The sequence below is a fragment of the Phyllostomus discolor genome, chromosome 1, assembly GCF_004126475.2.
Source record: "Phyllostomus discolor isolate MPI-MPIP mPhyDis1 chromosome 1, mPhyDis1.pri.v3, whole genome shotgun sequence".
Lineage (NCBI taxonomy): Eukaryota > Metazoa > Chordata > Mammalia > Chiroptera > Phyllostomidae > Phyllostomus > Phyllostomus discolor.
The window spans coordinates 30,611,258-30,625,947 of NC_040903.2; the positions used below are offsets into that span (position 1 = coordinate 30,611,258).

Genomic DNA, 14,690 nt, shown 5'->3' on the forward strand with positions numbered 1-14,690 from the left:
GTGTACCTGGCAGTGCCTCTTTAATTCTCCCCACAGTCATATGGGATAAATCATATTATCCCCATTTTACAAATGAAGAAATCAAGACTCATACAAGTTAAAAGGCTAACCAAGTTTACGACTAATAAAGAGCCAGGATGGAACCTAGATCCACCTGATTAAAGTCTTTGCTCTTTCTATCATATAAGAATATTTAAGTCCGCATTTTCTTTGGCCTGTTGCATATTATTAGCAGTTAGATGTGCAAACCAAAGTGAGAGTACTAGTTAGGTGTTGAAGACAGTTATCCCTTGATTCACTTTATAGTGGGTTGAAGAATGTCCCCAAATGATATATACAAGTCCAACCCTGGTACCTGTGAAAGGGATGTTATTTGGAAATAGGGTCTTTGCAGATGTAGTGAAGTTAAGGATCTCAAAATAAATCACCCTGGATGCCAGTGGGCCCTAAATCTAATGACTGGTGTCCTCAAAAGAAGAGGAGAGGACAGGGACACATGTGGAGGACAGCATGAGGTAGACATAGAGGCAGGGATTGGGGTGAAGTGTCTACAAGGCAAGGGATGTGAAGGCGTGGCACCAGAAGGTGGGAGAGAGCCGTAGAGCAGATGCCTCTCCCCCTGAGCGTCCAGAAGGAACAAACCCTGCTGACTCCTGACTTGTAGCTTTCAGAACTGTGAGAGAACGTATCTCGGTTGTTTGAAGTCATCAAGTGTGTGGTCATTTGTTACAGCAGCCCCTAAGAACTTAATTCACACTTCATGCTCAGCATCTTTCAAAACGGAACTCATAACCTTTCCCCTGATCCACTCTTTGTGAAGTCCCTTAGTGAGTGACACCACCATCCAGTCAGAAACCTCAAAGTCATTCTAGGCTATTTCCAGTATGATCTCTCTAGAATACCAGTCAGATCATGTCACTCCTCTCCTGGAAGCTTTAAAATCCTCCAGCACCTTTTATGATAAAAATTACACTCCTTATATTAGTATATAAGGCCCTTTATTTTTGTGGTTTCCTTCTACCTCTTTTTAGCCTCTTTTCCTGCCCCTTCCACAAACTCATTCTTTTTAAAAATTAAAAAAAATCATTTATTGATTTTTAGAGAGAGGGGAAGGGAGACGGAAACATCAAAGTGTTGTTTCACTTACTTATGCATTCATTGGCTGATTCTTAGATGTGCTCTCACTGGGAATCAAACCCTCAACCTTGGTGTAGAAGGGTGATGCTCTAACCAACTGAGCTTCCTGGCCAGGGCCCGCATGCTCATTCTTCACTTCAGCCACGTGCAATATTTGCAGTTTCCATGTGTTTGCCTGAACGCAGCAGGTTGTCACGGTCTCTGTGCCTTTCCATATGTGCATATTTCTCTCTTTCAGCTAGCCATTCTCCTACTTGTCCACTGAAACTCAGCTCAAGGAATGTCTTCTGGAAAGCCTGTAATCTTTCCCCTCATCACAAACTTCTGATTTCTGTGTACCTCTCTGTGATCCCCAAGCATGTCTCTATTGTCACATTTATCCCACTCTACTGAAACTTGTTTACTTGCCCATCTGTCTCAAATTCCTCCCCCAAATTCCATTAATCTTTAAGGTCTAATAACCTCAATAACCTCAGTCCCACCTTCTCCCGACAATTACAGCCAATCATTGCCCCCCCCCCCACCTCTTTAACTGCCTATGACTCCCATTTGATACCTAATAAAACACTATCTTACATTATTTCATCTTTCACACATGCATGTGCTTTGCCCCTGGAAAACTCATTACAAAGGAAGGGCAGTGTGTTACTATTTCTGTTGCTCCAACTCCTGAACACATTTGCACACAGTATATAATATGTGCTTAGTAACTTTGATGGGTAAATATTGGAATAATTTTTTCCTTTTGATTAAAAAATATTCATACCTAAGTGGACATGTGCCCACTCTAATGCTCACCATGCATTACCCCAGAGAAGAATCTCATTAACTCTCATCTCTCCTAAGTGTTCTCCCCGGGTCCAGTCCTGCCTCCTCCAAAGTTAGCCTCCAGGACCTCCAACATGATACAGTAGAGAGACCAGAACATACTATTTATCTCTTTACAGTTTTTTGCTGCTTCCCCATTGCCTACAAAATAAATATCACTTTCTGAGCCTGATATGTAAGACCCATCGCAGCCGAACCCAGGACTGTCTCTCCAGTCTTCCCTCTGATTCTATTGCCCATCGGACTGGCGTCCACCATTCCCTGCATCTCACGCGAGTCCATGCCTCTTGCTACTGTCCGGCCTATTCCATTTTCTCTTCTCTTCCTGGAGAACTCTATCCTTCCAGAACTGGCTCTCTATATCACTTTCTCTGACCCTCTCTTCAGGCGAATGGAGGAGGAGGTAAGGGGAGGGTCAGTGTTTCCACAGAATTTTGTGTTTACTCTGATGTAATTTGCTGCATCACTGAACCATGGCTGTGTCTCTCTGTCCCGGACAGACTGTGCGGCCTAGGGAGCAGGCATTGAGTCTAATGGTGTTTTATGATGAAGGCAGATGTTTCTGCCACAGTGGAAGTTTAGTAAATGTTTGTGAAATGTGCTGGAAAGATCTATTTCAACATCCTTCCTCCTAGGACTGCCCTCATGCTGTCCCATGTCCCTCTCCTGGGGAGTTTCAGGGCATCTTACAGTGTAAGTCCTGCCCACTGCACCTTTGCAGTAGCTCACTGTGCGTGTCCAGGCTCACCCACTCGGTGACCGTTTCCATGGAGCCAGGTGTGTATTTGCTGTGCATTTGGCTGGCAGAGCTGAAAAAAAATGAGAGCAAGAGTGCCTTCTTTTTTGCACTAACTGTAATGATGGGAACCTGGTTTGAAATAGGAGGGCTATCTTGTGGCCCTAGAAATCCCACTAAATCTATTTTGATTTCCTTCTCATCTCTGTTTGCTACAAATGTTCTATAGTTTATTTGGGTGCTAAAGTGATAGGGTTGTGATATATTAAAAAATGTCCTCTTGTTTTGTGGTTTAGTCAATAGTGGGTATGATGTAATTTTCCAGAAAAAATCTGAACTGTTACTGTGAGCAGGGAATGCTTATTATTGGCACTAACTTTAGTTGAGTTCTGAAAACCCAACACCATCGGACCAGCTGGAATGCTTGTTATTATTACGCAGAAAACAACATCCCTGCTTCTGTCTGGTGGTAGAACCTGCCTTCAGCTCAGATCCCTGCCAATTGCCGTTTACCCATGGACATGGATTTGCACTGTGTGGGTCCACTTATATGCAGATTTTTTTCAATAAATACATACAGTACTGTAAATTTATTTTCTCTGCCTTATGATTTTCTTAACATTTTCTTTTCTCTGGCTTACTTTACTGTAATAATATACTATGTAATACATATAACATACAAATATGTTAATCAACTCTCTATGTTATTGGTAAGGGACTGGTCAATACTAGGCTATTAGTAGTTAAGTTTTTGGGGAAGTCAAAAGTTACACAAATTTTCGACTTTGCAGGGGCCAGCACCCCTAACCACCACTTTGTTCAAGGGTCAACGTAGTTTCTTTCTCCAGTGGGTGGGTTTTAAAAAAATCTTTCCCTTCTGGTGTGGCAAAGAACAGAAAGTACCCAATGAAGCCAGCAAACTGGAAAAAGAGAGCAGACAGGTTACAGAACACTGAGTAAATGGACAAACTAGTGTTTCGCTACCTACAAGGAAAGTGCCTTAGCAATACCACCCATAAAAACTGCATTTAGAGAAAACTTCATGCAAGTGGGCCAGCAAAGCTAAAAGACTTTCTTCAAATAGTAACAGAGGCCCTGAGCCAAAGGAGCAAGCTACAAGAATAGTGCGGCACACACGGAAGAGGATTGGGTGCCTGGGAAAGCATCCCGCCAGAGCAGGACGGATTATTCTTTGGCCACACTGTCCTTAGTGTGGAAGAACTGGATATCCTGGTGAGGATCCCACCACATATCCTTGTGGCTCATTGCATATGTTTATGTTTGGTGAAGCATGAAACCACGTTCACAGCTCTCACTTCACTGAGTGGATTCTGTTCATCTTCTGTTGGCTTCCTAAAATCCCACACCAGTTGACCAAGGTAGGTAAAATTCAGAGTGGATAAAACGAGGATACTTTCGGAAAGCCTATTCCATCCAGGTGTTTGACACATTACACTTCTCCAGAACACATGGCTGCTGGCTAGGTGAGAGAATTATGACGCCACAGAACACCAGCTGTCTATTAAGTTTGCTTTCTTCAAACTCAGAGGGATTGTGACATCAGATACAAGGAGCCAATCATCTCCTCCCTCCCTTCCTCCTCCCTCCCTTCCTCCTCCCTCCCTTCCTCCTCCCTTCCTTTCTTCCCCTTATGTTACAATTCAGTTTCACAAACTTGTACAAAGGGCCTAGTTGCAGGTGCTGAGATACAGAGCTAAAAAGCCTCTTTTCTTCAAGAAGTTCACAAGCTTGTATCAGAGGCAGACAAATAAGTACAATATTTTGTGATAATTGCAACAGTATTAGCAATGTCTGACTCTTAAAAAACACAAAACATAAATATGAGAGTGATCAGCTCTGACAGGTTAAAGGAGTTGGAAAGATTTTTATCAGTTTGAGCTGGGTTTAAATTGACTTAAAGTGCAACTATGGAGAAATACCTTGTTTATTTCTTGAAGATAAGGTGTATTAGTTATTCCAGCAAGCCTGCAGAATAAATTGGACTCAAGAAAGATGCTTAACTTTTGATGATTAGCTAATGCTCTCAGAATCAAGGCTTGACTTAAACAGAACTGTGAACCAAAAATTGAAACAAAGGGCAAGATTTGCTCAATCTGAACCTTAACCAGTATGTTAAAAGACACAGAAAACTAACATTAAAGAATGTCGCAACTGCAAGAGATCTCAGAACTCATTTAGTCTGTGTTTTTATTATGTAAATAGGAAAAAACCGAGCTCAGAATGATTAGACAGTTATGTGAGGCCATGAAAAACCACTATTGGCAGAGAGAAAGCAGGAGTGCCCATATTCCAGGCTATTCAGTAGTTGTCCTTTCAACTTCTCTAAGATACTGGGTTGGCCAAAAAGTCCGTTCAGTTTTTCCTTAGAATAAAAGACACGTATTTCATTTTCATCAATAACTTTATTGATCTGGATATTTTGAGTATGTTGGTTATCTCCTGCATGGTAGAATGTTGATTGTTCTCAATGAATGTGTCAACTGGAGACATTAATCAACTTCAACTGTTCTACCCAACTGCGGAGCATCATCCAGCGAGAAATCTCCCGTGGGAACCATTTGACATGCTCCATCAGTCACAGCACATTCTCCGAACACTGCACAAATCTTTTTTTGTTTTTGCATTTCAGTTGCATTTTCATTTTTTTTGAAATAATAAAACATAATATGCTGAAAGTGTTGTGTATTTCTTTCCATTTTCAATAGTAAAATAGCTACATAAAAATTCACCAATTTTCATAAGTCTTTTAAAACATGCACACTGATATGACAGCTGTCATGATACAATGCAACAAAACTGTTTCCAATGAAGTTAAAGACAACTAAGTGCTAGTAGAGCCATTTACAGAAAAAAAAAAACAAATGGACTTTTTGGCTAACCCAATATTGTAAGAATTCCTAGATTCTAAATATTCTTCAATCATAAGATTTTTATTTTGCAACTTTTCATTAAATGATTGGCTCAACCATTACCTTATTGTTGAGATTTAGAGTGTTTCCAACTTATTTTTTGCTAAATATAATCACGTTTATAGTAATAGTGATCACAGCATTTATGAAACACAGTATATACCAAGCACTGTGCTTACTACTTCACATGAATTAGTATATTATAATTCTGTGAGGTAAGAACTATTATCCTTCTGTGAAGATGATGAAACCAAGGATTAGAGGTTAAAGTGCCCACAGCAAGGGAGATTTAATCCCTAATCTGACATAATATTCTAACTTGTCTTTTATGAAGATGTAAATAGGATTGTTCAGGATTCCAATTGCCTATTGAAATATGAAATAATTGGCTCCACATTAAGAAATTTGTGAAGTTTTTCTCCATTCCTTCCTCCTTCTTTATATATTTTTAAAGGAAAAGAGCATCTAATAAATATTTAATGGGATTTTTGTGATTTTTTTTTACTTTAGTAATTACTATGATAAAATAACATATGTTATGTACCATTACAATTATTTTGTGGTCTGCAGAAAATAGTAGGAATACAGGTCCCAGAAATGAGCCTCTCTTTTTAATTAGAGGACAGTAAAACCACTGTAATTAACAGAAATAGAAACAAGAAGGTGAAAATTCTGAATTTTACAGCATTTGGACATATGCATGTTCACATAATTTCAAGTACCTAAGGAAATGGAACTGAATTAAAATGTTTAGCAAGCTGAGCACTTAATGTTTTAATGAATAGAAAAGGAGGATTTGCAATCAGTACATCATTGATGGTGTATAAAATACGGGCTTCCAAAGTGCTTAACGATGGTTGAAATGGTTTCGTTTCTTAAGTAGTTCAAACTATCGATATGGCTTACTACGAATTTTTGAAGTAGTGTCAGACCAAGTCTGAACTTTCACAAAATCTCAATTAGAGAATTCAGAATTACTAAATGGGAACTTAAAGTGTTCAATGATTCTAAAATTATACCACCAACTCTTGTCCAATCCCGAGGGATTAACTTTAATTTGTGAACATCTGGGAACTAAAATCTATTGCCTTGGGCACCCTCCCAGTGGGCCGTGAACCTTGCAAAAGGTAGAAGCATGAAGAACGGAAATTGTAGTTAAAAGCAAGAATCATACAGGCAAGCTCCAGGTGTTATAAATGAATTTTTAAAGGCCTGAGAAGTGAAAGAATAAAAGGACCAAACATGCTTCTTTCGTAATGGAAAACTTCTACGGAGAAAAAAACCTTTGCTTTTTCTAGACGGGAGGCCTTCAGCTGACCCCCGCCCCTCCATCTCACACTGGAGACCGTCTGGCACAGCTGCCATCTGCAGGTAGCCTGGGCGTCGTCCTCCAGCCCCCAGCGCACGCAGGAGTCTCAGTGGCAGGGGGCGCGCTCGCCTTCAGCCAGCAGCATCAGCAGGAGCAGCAGGAGGAGACAGAGCAGTAGCTGCAGCAGCAGCAACATTGCACGCCCCGTGGGTGCCCGAGGCCCCAGAGGAAAGCCAGAGGGCTGCCGGGGCAGCGCAGCGACTTGGCGTTGCCAAGGTGCCCCGTGCGCGTCCCTAGCAGCCGCCCGCCCACGTCAAGGTTTGTTTAATAATCGCTTGGGTATTTATGGCCTGGGCTCACGGAGGCCGCGGGGGAGCCAGGAGACCGCGCCGGGCAGCGGATGAAGCGCGGCGGCTGTGGCCCAGGGCACCTCCCCCCGGCTTCCCGAACCCTGCCCGGTCCCACCCGAGGGGGAGGATGGAAACATCGGCCGCGCTCTGAGCCCCGCAGAAAGATAACATCCAGCCCGCCTAATCACCCCGCGGTCCTGCGGAGGCCACCGACTTGTCCCCTCCACGTCTCCATCTCCTACGTCCGGGACGAGCAGAAAAGCGAGCGATGGCGGAAAATCTAAGGAAACTGATCTCCAGCGAATCTTTACGAACGATGCACGACAACCTGGAGCGCTGGCTGAGGGAGTACAATGTGAGTCAGGGTTGGAGACCACCGGGCGCTCGCTCTCCCTCTAGTTCCTTGCACAGCCGGGGGTTTGTTAGGCCTGGCATGGGGTGGCTGCTTTGCAAAGCCCAGGCGGTGGTGGTTTCTAACTGGGACCCAGCGTCCTCCCGGGATCACGGGGAAGGAAGGAAGGGCACGTGTTTGCTGGAGCCCTTTTCTTCCCGCGACGCCAGGCAGCGCTGGGGATGTGCAGCCTGCAGAGCGCCGGACTCGGAGTGCAGCCGTGGAGAGCGCAATCCCTTCCTTTAGTAGTAACCAAGGACGCTGGTGGCCCTAACAACGGGAAAGACCTTCGATCCACCTCCGCGACGCTCAAGTCCGCCACTCTCCCTCTCATTCCTTCCGCCAGCAATCCACCCTCCTGCTGCCATCTCGAATTAGTTTTTACTACAGCCCTCCTCCTGCTCCTCCGCAAGTCTCCCACTGTGAGGATATCCAGGGGGTGTATCAGAATAGATTTTTATTAAAAATACACCCAGTATGTATTACCCAGAAGTGAGTGAGGCGGTCACTTGTCAACGTTGCCAGTTTCACTGGTCCGCATGGCTTGTAGGCACGGTTTCAACACCAAGGCCGCTTTCAGAAGGCCTGCTGCCCAGATGTTTGTGAGAGGCCAATATTCCGTCCTCAAACCCAGGGCGCTCTTCAAGCCTTTTTACTCTCCACCCCCACGAAGGCTCCCATTACTCACCCCCACACAGAAGGTAGAGCTCAGTGCTGAATGTGCTTTGCATTTGGTCTGTCCGTCTTAAATAGGGCAGTTCCACTCTTAATAGCAAGTAGAATGGCAAGGCAGGCAGAGCTGGGGACCCTAGGATCTAGGTCTGGTTCCGCAAAGAACTAGCTCAATGACCTGGGGCCATTTTACCTAACCTCTCTGAGTCCTGGTACCTCACCTGTTAAATGGGAGAGACTGGACTAGATAATACACCAAGTTCTTTTTCAGATCTCAGTCTTTTGAGTCTACATCAGCTTTTTTCTAACATCCCACCAGGAAAAATGCAACTGGCTGCTGTCCTGAGTCCCTTGGGCTTTCCCATTCACCCTTTAACCAGAGATCCTGGTGGATGGAAACTCAACAGCTACGGCTTTCTCCATAGCCTTCCTTCCTAGTCTTTAGTGTTTACCCCCTTTGTTGACTTTGAAAGAAACAGCACTGACTTTTCCTTCTCCAAGATTGCAGGAAATTAAAACTTACCTTATCACAAAAGCCCCTCCCCTCCACCCCTCCACCTTTAAACTTGCCTACTTGCCACCTAGTCTCAGAAGCTCAAGAGTAACAAATCATAATACGGATATTTACCGCCCTTAAAGTGACCTCTTACAAAAAATTTTTATTGCCCTGTGGCCTAAATAAACTGAATGCTAGAAAGTATATTCAGTTTGTCAGAAGACATTTAACACAAATAACTATAATGTTTGGCTGGGCCCAATTAAATGATTGTTTTAGAAACTACCTGTAAGTGCTAAGAAGTATCAAAGTTTACTGTTCTTTTGTTTCCCACGAACAACAGTCCCTCCCATCCCCCTGTTCTCACTGCACGGTTTCAGCCTAGCTTCTCTCCCTCGAATCCCCCATGCCTTCTACCCACCCCGGCCCCCATATAGCAGAGACGCACTTTCAGAGGGCAGTGCCTTCCAAATTGTCCATTTCCTGGGCAACATCATTTCTCTTCAACTCTCTGGCAACTCGGTCACATTTGACTGTTGACACTCCCGTTCTTCGGAGGCTCTAGTGATTTATTTGTCTCCTTGCCTTGCCCACTCCCCTCTAGGGGCTGTTCTTCAAGGGCCAGACTTTGGAACTCTTCCCTTTGACCTCCATTCCTGCTTCATCTCTTGCATGGTTGCTGACGAATCTCACCCATATTCAGGCTCTGTCCTCATCCGGGCTCTCTGGTCTCTGATTGACCATTGGACGTCTTCAGTTGTGTTGTCATCTCAAAGTCAAATCAGTCTAAACCCGACCTTAGCCTCTCCCTGCCCCCAACCTGACCTCTTTTCTACCTTAATTGTCTTCATCATGACACATGCCACATCCTTTCACGAGCATCATCTGTTGGTACCAGCATCTACATTCACAGGGAACCTGAGTGTTTTGATCACTTCTGCTGCTACCACCCGTGCCCACCTTTGATCATTTTTTTCATCTGGATCATTACACAAATAATGACCCAAAGTGATGCTTCTAAAGGCCAACTTACCCCTCTGGCAAAACCCTCCAGATTTCCTGTCTTACTGGAAATCAGGGCTCATGTTTCTGCAAAGGCTGTCAAGCTCCTACACAACCGTGCTCCTTTAAACTCTGTGGCCTCGTCTGCTCTCTCCTCCTTGCTCAATCCACCCCAGCAGTACTGGCCGCCTTGTTCTTTCCAGAGCAAAGCTGCCCAGTAGAACTTTCTGTGATGACAGGCATGTTCTCTGGTTATACTGTCCAGTAAAGTGGTTATTGGAACAAATCATAAAAACAACGATAAAACATTGAGAACTCATTTTCTTTTAGTTTTGAAAGAGATGGTGGATTATTGCATTACTTAGCCTTTAAAACTCGGATTCCACTGGATGTTCAGGGACGGCTTGGTGTGAACACATGACTTTCGGAACTGTTGTCCTCCTTCGTGGTTATTGAGAATGTTGGTGAAAGACCATAGAGAATCCATTGTAAACTGAGTCAATTATAAAGAGTTTAATGATTCATTCAACAAGTGGTTGTTGAGCTTCTGTTCTGTGTAAAGGTTTGGGTTAGACACTCTAAACTTCTTGCAGTGCACATTTGTTAACTTACTCATTCAACAAACATGTTTTTCAGAGCTTACGATGCACCTGTCTGTGCTAGGTGCTGGGAATAGACATGTCAAGTGCATCTTAATGATGAACTTCTAATTGGAGAAGAAAACGAAGGATAGAGGAAGAGCATGTGCAAAAAGGGAGTTGTGAAAAAGCTGGCATATGTGGGGGACCTGTGAATGTGTTGCTCAGGGCAGGGAGTGGGGGTGAGATGAGGCTTAGAAGGTGGGGTGGGGTGGGGAAGAGGGTGGAAGGCCTTGGGTGGTATATTCAGGAGTTAGGACTTGATCCTGAGGGCAGTGGGGAGAAACTAAATGCATTGTACAGGGAGGACATGTGTTTGGATTACATTTTGGAAAGGTCGCTCTATCTGTTGCATAATGGGGACACTGGAAATTCTAGGGAGAACGGACAGGGCTGGGAGATACATTAGGCGAGAGAAGATATGAGTCAGCCTTGTAGACTATGCTGGCACATTTAATTAACAAGGTCAAAGCCTCTGAGGATAGTCCTTAAGGATCAGGTAAGAGGGTGCTGCCCCCAGTGTCTCTAATGTGTGCAGCATCTGCACGGTGTCATTCATTTGTCAGCAGTAAAAGGGTCAAATAACCACGTCATTGCTCCATGGGGATGTTAGGAGGAGAAGAGAAATTAGCCTCCTGGCCATGTTAGCAGTACCTGGAGGAGGTCAGTTCTGGGCTGACACTCTCTCCTCTCTGAGATGCTTTTATTTCCACTCAGAGTTCTGTGGACTAAGGAGTTAACTTTGGTCAGATGCTCTGAGATTTATTACTCAAAAATGTGCTTTATGAAATTATAGTGGCAGTTGCTAAGAATTTATTATGTCCTTGATAACCTCATCCCTAAGATAGGATTATATGTCTTAAAGTAAAATAATAGACCCCACGACATTACAGGCTGGAAATTTTTGAATATTTAACGAGTGAGTGGGGGCGGTAAGGCCGGCCGGGTAATGCTTCCTTTAGCATTACCCTCCTCTTGTGTTACAGAAATATTCACTAACAAGTGAAAACAGAATACTAAATGTCAGCACACTAAAAAGGAACTCTTAAAGAGGTGTCTCCTCTGTTTGCTTTAGAATACTCTGGTGGTTGAACCAGAGGCTGCCTCTCTGCCAAGATGTGCCTGATGCTTAGTACAAAAGGTCATTACAGTTGCTATGGTGTCTTCAAACAGACTCCCTGCCTGCCTCTGCCCCTCCCCCTTAGTCAACATACTTCTACATTCTTGAGGATTCCAGTAAATTTATGGAGAACATTTTTCTTCCATTTAGGATGTTAATCTCTTTACTAGACGGACTAAGCTGCAGTGATGAATAAAACCCCAAACCTTAGTGTGTCCACATACAGAGATTGATTTTTCGTCCATGCAAAGTCTGATGGCAGCTCTCTCCATCACTGGCTTGGGTTCGGGGCCTCCATCTGGGGCAGCAGCCATCTCATTATAGGACCTCGAAGGTCTGCAGAGGAAGAGAGAGAGCAAGGAACCTAACGCTGCTTTTGCATCACGCACATCCCTTCCACGCATCGCCCCTTGGCCAGAGTTAGTTGTGTGGCTCCAGTCTCTTGCAAGGGAGCCTGAGAAATGGAGAGCACACGACATACATAGATGATTGGTGCTGTCCTACCTGCCCCGCTTACTAATGACGAAGTCATGGCTATGAGAGATATTGACAAGGGGTTAGGGCAGAATATTTATTTTTAACAGAGGGGCTATCAACTTTTTAATTTGCCTTTTCTTATTTGCATCTTGGACAAACTCGTTAATGTAAAGATAATTGTTTAATATTTAAGAAGAATAAATAATGGAAGACATCCATTGGGAATATTTACTAGGGGTAAATACACTAAAACCCAGTGGAGAAGCCTACATAGAAGCTTTTGTTAAATTATCAGGGCACGTATAAGTCTACTTCAGCTTATAGCTAAAAGCCAGTATCTTGGTTTTAAAATGTTGCTGTGGCGGGAGTGGCGGTGTGCAAAGCCAGCCAGGCTGCTCTGAGAACAGAGGCACTTGGAAGGCTATGTTAGGGGAGCAGGTGGAGCCTGTTATAACCAGCATAGAAAGAGCCCTCAGAAGCGTTCAAAGCACTCTGCATGCATTATTGCCTTGAAGTCTTATAAGAACCTGTGAAATGGCAGGTTTTATTTTCCACATTTTACAGATGAGGAGACCAAACCTTAGGAGGGCAGCTGGCCTGCCCAAGGTCACTCCCCTGGAAAGGGTGGAACTTGGGTTTGAAGCTAGGCCTTCTGCTTGCCAAGTCCCTTGTCTCATCTCCTGCAGAGGAAGGGAAGGTGTAAGGAAATTCCATTTACTTGCCGTGTCCATTTCCTGCCAGCCCACCCTTGCCCCAGTGTACGCACCCTGGACACTGGGAAACAGAGAGGGTGGGTGTTAGGGCTTCTGTTTTCTATGTGCGAGTTTCCGCGACCAGCAGCAGGGGCCTGCGGCAGAACGCTGCCCCTCCAGGCTCGTTTGCACTCGCTGATGAAGGTCCCTTACCCTTCCTCTTCTGCGAATTCTCTCACTGGCATTTTGAAATGGTAGTCTTGCTATATGTAAAATAATACAAGTAATAAATATTTTACAGGTATGTAAAATAATTTTTTTGAAAAAGTATTTTTTAAACATAAAAATGTCAAACGAACCATTTAATGTAATAGCATTCATATTTTAAAGGAATGTACTATTTCATTCTTGTATACGAAGCGTATTTTGTTGTGTGAGACTAACGTTCCTTAAAGTGGAAATAACTGTATTTTGTGCCGAAATGGATGGATTTAAACCAAGGTTCGCAAGTTGATCACAAATGTTTAGTGACAAATTGGGTTCATTTTGTGATGAAAAATTTTCTCTCACCTTCTCAGGCTGTGGAGGAGATTCAAGGTTAGGAATAGAACCACAGGTAGGAGACAACCCCTCGTAGAGAGGCGTGGATGACCAGGCTCTCGTGGCGGGAAATGTTAATAAGGCCAAAGCTGCTCAGGGGGAAGCGAAAGGCATGGGAGGAGGGGAGGCCGTGCTGGGGCACACTGGCTGTGTGCGTGGCAAAGCAGGATAGTGACTGGAGGGGCGAGGGTCGCGTGAGGGAGGTGAGGCTGGATGAGCTGTGTGGAGCCATTTTCGGAAGGGCCTTGGAAATGGGGCAACATTTAGGCACAGGTCTTCTGTTTGGGTCAGAGAGTGGAGACACTGAAGCGATGGGGACAGAGCTCCTGTCCCGTTGCTCTCCTTCCCCATACCATGAAACTACTTCAAAGCATAACCCATCTTTCTGTCCTCATTGTCTTCACTTCTTCAATTGCTATTGTTCCTCAGCCCTGGAAGGGAGAGGAACTTCCTCTCCCTCTTTGTTCTGCTGGAACGGTTCTCTAGCAGTCACCAGAAGCCACCTGGTGGTCAGTCAAATCCAACCTCTTTTCTCCTAGCCCTTTTTCTGCTTGATTTCTCTGTAGCAATAGACACGTCTTACCAAATCTTACGTATGCCTTTAGCTGCTTCCCAGAAGCTGGTGACTCTCAAATATATCTCCGGCATGGGCCTTTCTCCAGGGCTCCTGCCTCACCTGTCTTCCAGACAGCTGCCTGTGGAAACTGCACATCCTCCAGCCCAACCCAAAGCACATGGGACCAGTGATCCCCTCCACTATCTCTGTGGCTGTCTCTCCTCGTGGCCTCTGGTTGGGCAATGGCATCGCAATCTCTGCCTGTGGCCCAGGTTAGAAACCTGGGCCCTTCCCTCTCTGTCCTGATGAAATGAGTTCATCATGCCCTGAGGGCTCTACCTCTTAAACATTTGTCAAACACCTCCCACTTTCCCCTTCCAATGCAGTTGCTCTTATTCTTAACTGTGTGGGAAACCCCGATTCCTGATGTGTCTAGGGCGATTGCAGGTGAACTTGGTTGCAAAAATAGCTTCATGCTGTCCAGAGAATTCTTCCCCTAACAGGACTCACAGTATTTTTACAGTCATTGTGGTTACAAAAGGAGGTGAGCAGCTCATCTCTGGGGGTTTTCTTTTTGTTACTAGTGCTGGTGGCTGTATTCCTGGACATTCTACTCCTTTCTGTTACTTCTGGCTTTCCTATCCGTGTGAAGCCACTAGATAATCTGAAGGTTACTTGTTTAAATTCCACGCCTATGACATGGCATATGCCCACTGAGTTCCCTGCCTTCCTCTGTGTCCACCTCCCAGTCAACGT

The 14,690-nt window shown here is 44.4% G+C and overlaps 1 protein-coding gene across 5 annotated transcripts in view; it reads left to right on the forward strand.

Moving 5' to 3' along the window:
• The first annotated feature begins 7,153 nt into the window (after positions 1-7,153).
• Positions 7,154-14,690, forward strand: part of SPATA18 (spermatogenesis associated 18) — a 36,808-nt gene continuing 29,271 nt past the window's right edge. For 3 of the 5 annotated variants that reach the window (XM_036020451.1, XM_036020456.1, XM_036020460.1), the window contains exon 1: positions 7,159-7,645. In XM_036020451.1, the coding sequence (XP_035876344.1) occupies positions 7,559-7,645 (87 nt within the window). In that variant the 5' untranslated portion in view covers positions 7,159-7,558. Of the gene's footprint in view, positions 7,646-13,356; positions 13,395-14,690 lie in introns of all 5 variants that reach the window. The other 2 variants (XM_036020466.1, XR_004901958.1) reach the window with 2 other exon arrangements.